Source organism: Quercus robur, chromosome 3 (genome assembly GCF_932294415.1).
Source record: "Quercus robur chromosome 3, dhQueRobu3.1, whole genome shotgun sequence".
NCBI classification, from domain to species: Eukaryota; Viridiplantae; Streptophyta; class Magnoliopsida; order Fagales; family Fagaceae; genus Quercus; species Quercus robur.
The window spans coordinates 20,297,324-20,301,217 of record NC_065536.1 but is presented as its reverse complement, the minus strand read 5'-3'; the positions used below and the strand labels follow the sequence as shown (position 1 = coordinate 20,301,217).

General features: G+C 33.6%; 1 protein-coding gene across 2 annotated transcripts; it reads right to left on the bottom strand.

Moving 5' to 3' along the window:
* Nucleotides 1-337: 337 nt before the first annotated feature.
* LOC126717446 (auxin-responsive protein IAA16) lies at nt 338-3,609 on the bottom strand. 2 transcript variants are annotated; one of them, XM_050419190.1, is made up of 6 exons: nt 3,413-3,609; nt 3,079-3,322; nt 1,200-1,423; nt 935-1,070; nt 775-836; nt 338-677 (listed from the first exon to the last, which is right to left on the bottom strand). In XM_050419190.1, the coding sequence occupies exons 2-6, from the start codon at nt 3,303-3,305 to the stop codon at nt 640-642; spliced, it is 687 nt and encodes a 228-aa protein (XP_050275147.1). In that variant the 5' UTR covers nt 3,306-3,322; nt 3,413-3,609; the 3' UTR covers nt 338-639. The 2 variants fall into 2 exon arrangements, with proteins under 2 accessions (XP_050275147.1, XP_050275146.1); XM_050419189.1 differs by having other exon boundaries at nt 3,079-3,609.
* Nucleotides 3,610-3,894: the final 285 nt, after the last annotated feature.

Genomic DNA, 3,894 nt, shown 5'->3' with positions numbered 1-3,894 from the left:
GGTTAATTACCCATGTGATCACCTTCCCAAAGTTTGGTTTGGGAATGAACTAACCTCAATGTGTAGCTTGATATTAAATTTCTTTTTTTCCTTTAAAAAAAAAAAAAAAAAAGAAAAAGGTTGACAACTCATACTGTACTGGAATCAATAACGCTCCCAACATTATGCACATGGCCATGCTCCCCACCTTATCACGTTCTCAACCAATCAAATAAAATACAACAAATTTAATTATAAAGTTATGCATAGTTCACAGAATTTCATCATACACTAGAAAAAAGATAACGCATGCCATTGATACATCAAGATTTGGAGGGGGGGACAAAAAAACAGCCAATGAGTCACGACAACTAGAACGTTGACAATTATTATTAGACAAAACCATTGGCAATTAAACAAACTTACACATGAACATCTTTGAGCAAAGTCTTTATGAACATCTTCTATTATTATTGCTTCTTTTTCCTAACAAATCTCGAATATGTCTCTCATATGCTTATAATATATATAATATATATAAAGAAGAAAAAATGAAAAACATGGTACAGACACATCCAAACTTTGTGCTCTCTCTTGCAGAGTCCTCTTGAGCTGGTCTGTCTTCTTTTGATCATAGACACAGCTCTGACAAAACCCACTTCAGCTTCTGTTCTTGCATTTCTCCACCGCTCTTGGTGCTGTAATAATTCAAATAAAACTCATATTATAAGCACAGATTTATGTAGGGGTTTGATATTAATGTTATTTACTAAGTGTTAATTGAATTTTACTAACCGAGTCCTATTGCTTCAGATCCTTTCATTATCCGCAAACGCTTGCATGAATCAACAAACATCCTGTAGAGTAATTACACAAGGATTAGTAATGTGCTAATTATAAATGCAATGTAATGTAACACGTAATTAGTGAAGAATGTAGCAAATTAAGAACTTACTCCCATGGCACATCGCCTACAAGCATCCAATCTCCATCCTTGTCTTCGTAAGTTGGCACATACTCAGAATCATTCAAAAGGTCTATCAATTTGCTCTCGTTCATGAAATCTTTCATTCCTTGTGACCCATAATTACCTTCAAATCCAAAGCAAAAATTTACCACTTTTTCAGTTTATATACATGCATAACAAGTTGACCATGTTTCCCTTATTTTATTAGCCAAAATGAAATTCACATATTAAGTGGGGTTGTTAATTTAATTACCAATGGTAAAGGAACTGAACATTTTGCCTAAGGCTTCAGAGAGGTCCTTGTAGCTCTTGTACAACTTCAAGTCCACCTTACGTAAATATGGTGCACCATCCATGCTAACCTTAACAAAGGCTGCACTGCTGCTAGCCTTTTCGGCTTCATCGTTACTATTCTTCTGGACGGACACGATGTTCTTTCGGAATGATCGGACGGGTGGCCAACCCACAACTTGTGCCCTGAAAATTCAAAGGTCACATCGTTTAATATTGTTGGCTGCCCTTAACTACCAATACCATCCAAGCATCCCAAACATTTAGATCTAGTCAAATTATGTTATTAATTGTCATAATGTGTTGAAAGAGAAGGCACACCAAACAGAAACATATTTATTTATTTTTATTTGTGTATACATATACAGCTACAGTTTACCTTTAATACAAATTTTACTATATAAAATTTACAAAGTAATGTATCACTCATCAACAAAAAAACGATTAAAGCGTTCGTATATTAAGCATAAAACCCGTCATCATATTCTTAGTCACACCAGTTTATAGACTTTATGTATATAATTTTTTATTCTTTAACATTTTCTTTGTTTATGTTTTATGTTAGGTAACATTTTTTTTTTTTTTTTGTAAAGTAGGTCATTGTCTTTGCTTATCAACTAAGAAAATATACTAGCCTTTACTTTTTTCAATTATTTAAGGAGTAAAAAGACATTTTCCCCCACCTTTTTCTTTTTTTTCGGCTTTGATGCTTTTCTGAGTATATTTTTATTGTTCTGTACTTTTGAATTCGGTTAAACAATGCGTTAGGTCTCTTAGCTGTGGACTATCTTTTCCCTTGTCCTTGTTTGCCATTGAATTGTTCGGTTGTTGAGAAAAGTAAAGATTCCATATGTTTTGTTATTTTGCTATGTCTTCTCGACAACCAACCAAAGCCATGAAAAGGCCAACTCAATGGCTCACGAGTCTGCAATGTAAGCCTATATCCATAAAGTTCCCTTTGAATCTAATAAGAAAAATTAATTAATAATTCAACTTTTTTACATAATTTGTGGAAATGATAAGAGCGTGGGTGCCTGGCATGAATTTAATAAGAACAATGATTTAAAAATTCAAACTTTTTCATAATTTGTGGAAGTGATAGATCATAGAGTGTGGGTGGCATGAATTTAATAAGAATAATTGATTAATAATTTCACTTTTTTCATAATTTCTTGGAGTTATAGAATATGAGTGGTGGACAAAAACTTTAACATGATCTAATCACTAACACTTTTTTTTAATTCTCCACACAACTCACAAACTACAATTTAACAAATAGTTTAGTAAGTTAAGAAAAAAAAAAATGGTGAGAAAAGTTGTGTGATATATGAAACTTCTTACTAAGGAAGAAGAGGAAGAAAAAGCTGAAATTTTGAAATAAATAAATACTAGTTTTAACTTTTAAGACAAACATGGCTCAAAGGCCGATTCCATAAATGAACTCTCTTAAATTCTCACTTTAGTCTTACACAAACAAGTTTGCTTAATGAATTCTTAGCAAATAAAAATAATAGGGTATTATCGATAAAGGGAAAAAAAAAATCCTACAATATTAATTACAATCAAGGGCTAACATTAAAACCAACTAGCTAGGAAGGCAAGCATATCTTCCTATCTTTCATTCATATATGCATTTATTCATCACAAAATCTTAAATTTCTATCATTTAAAAACTAAAGTACATCAATATTCAATGCTTTCCGACCATACTCTTTATAATTACACCCACTACAGCCATTTTTCTCATTGAATATCCAAGGCATCCCCCCCCCATAAAAGATTATGAAGTTTGGAAGAACATGTATATGACTATAGTAATGAATAATATTCATAATACTTACTTGGATGGGGGCTTTGCAGGATCATTAGAACGAGGTGTAACAACACTAGTCTTCTCCTTCATCTTCTCAGCTTCAATATTCTTCCCGGAATCCTTTGATGATAGGTTAAGCTTCAAATCAACGGTTTCCAAAAATCCTCTCTTCCCGTTGTTCTTCGCCGCCTCGCCATCGTTACCACCTCCTCCGGGTAGTCCTAGTCGTAATTCCGTCTCTTCGAAATTAATCATACTGTATTTGTCACGCTCTGCATCCAAAACACTAGTCATTTTGCACCAACAATTACGTAAAATCCAATACTAAAAACTTTCAATAATAACCCTTTCCTTCTACGTACCTTCTCTCAATAATTTTTCTCACCCTTAATCTGATTTTCTCTCCCTTTCTTTCTCTCTCTATCAATTTTGTTTGTTTTCTTTCTTGTTGAAGTGTTTTTTTCTCTTGCTAAATGCTAATTAATGTTGCTAGAGGAGGGTGCATGAAAAAGTAGAGACTAGGGAATATGAAAAGTGTGGGAAGACGAAGGGCAAATTAGCTGTACTGTTGATAATATATGGTTTTGGGTGGGATTGTTTTGGGGGAGCTTTTTGACGGTATAGATGATGCCACGTGGAGGCTTCTGTTAGTTGGATCAACCGAGACTTGTCGGGAGATTGATGTCATGCATGATGTCATGTTCAGAATGATTGTGGCAAAGCAAGTGGGCAGACCAGTTGGCTCTGTTTGCCTTTTTTTAAGAAAAGAAAAAACATAAAAAAAAAATTGGCAAATCCCTAGGCTCCACCTTACTAATTCCTGCTTAATTGCCTTAAACAGAAA

What these genes read in the sequence shown, in the direction of transcription:
- LOC126717446 (XM_050419189.1), bottom strand. Translation starts at nt 3,344, where the DNA reads ATGACTAGTGTTTTGGATGCAGAGCGTGACAAATACAGTATGATTAAT. An exon ending in CCTGCAAAGCCCCCATCCAA is followed by an intron (nt 1,424 to 3,078) that starts GTAAGTATTATG and finishes TTGAATTTTCAG; the next exon opens with GGCACAAGTTGTGGGTTGGC. An exon ending in ATCTGAAGCAATAGGACTCG is followed by an intron (nt 678 to 774) that starts GTTAGTAAAATT and finishes GAATTATTACAG; the next exon opens with CACCAAGAGCGGTGGAGAAA.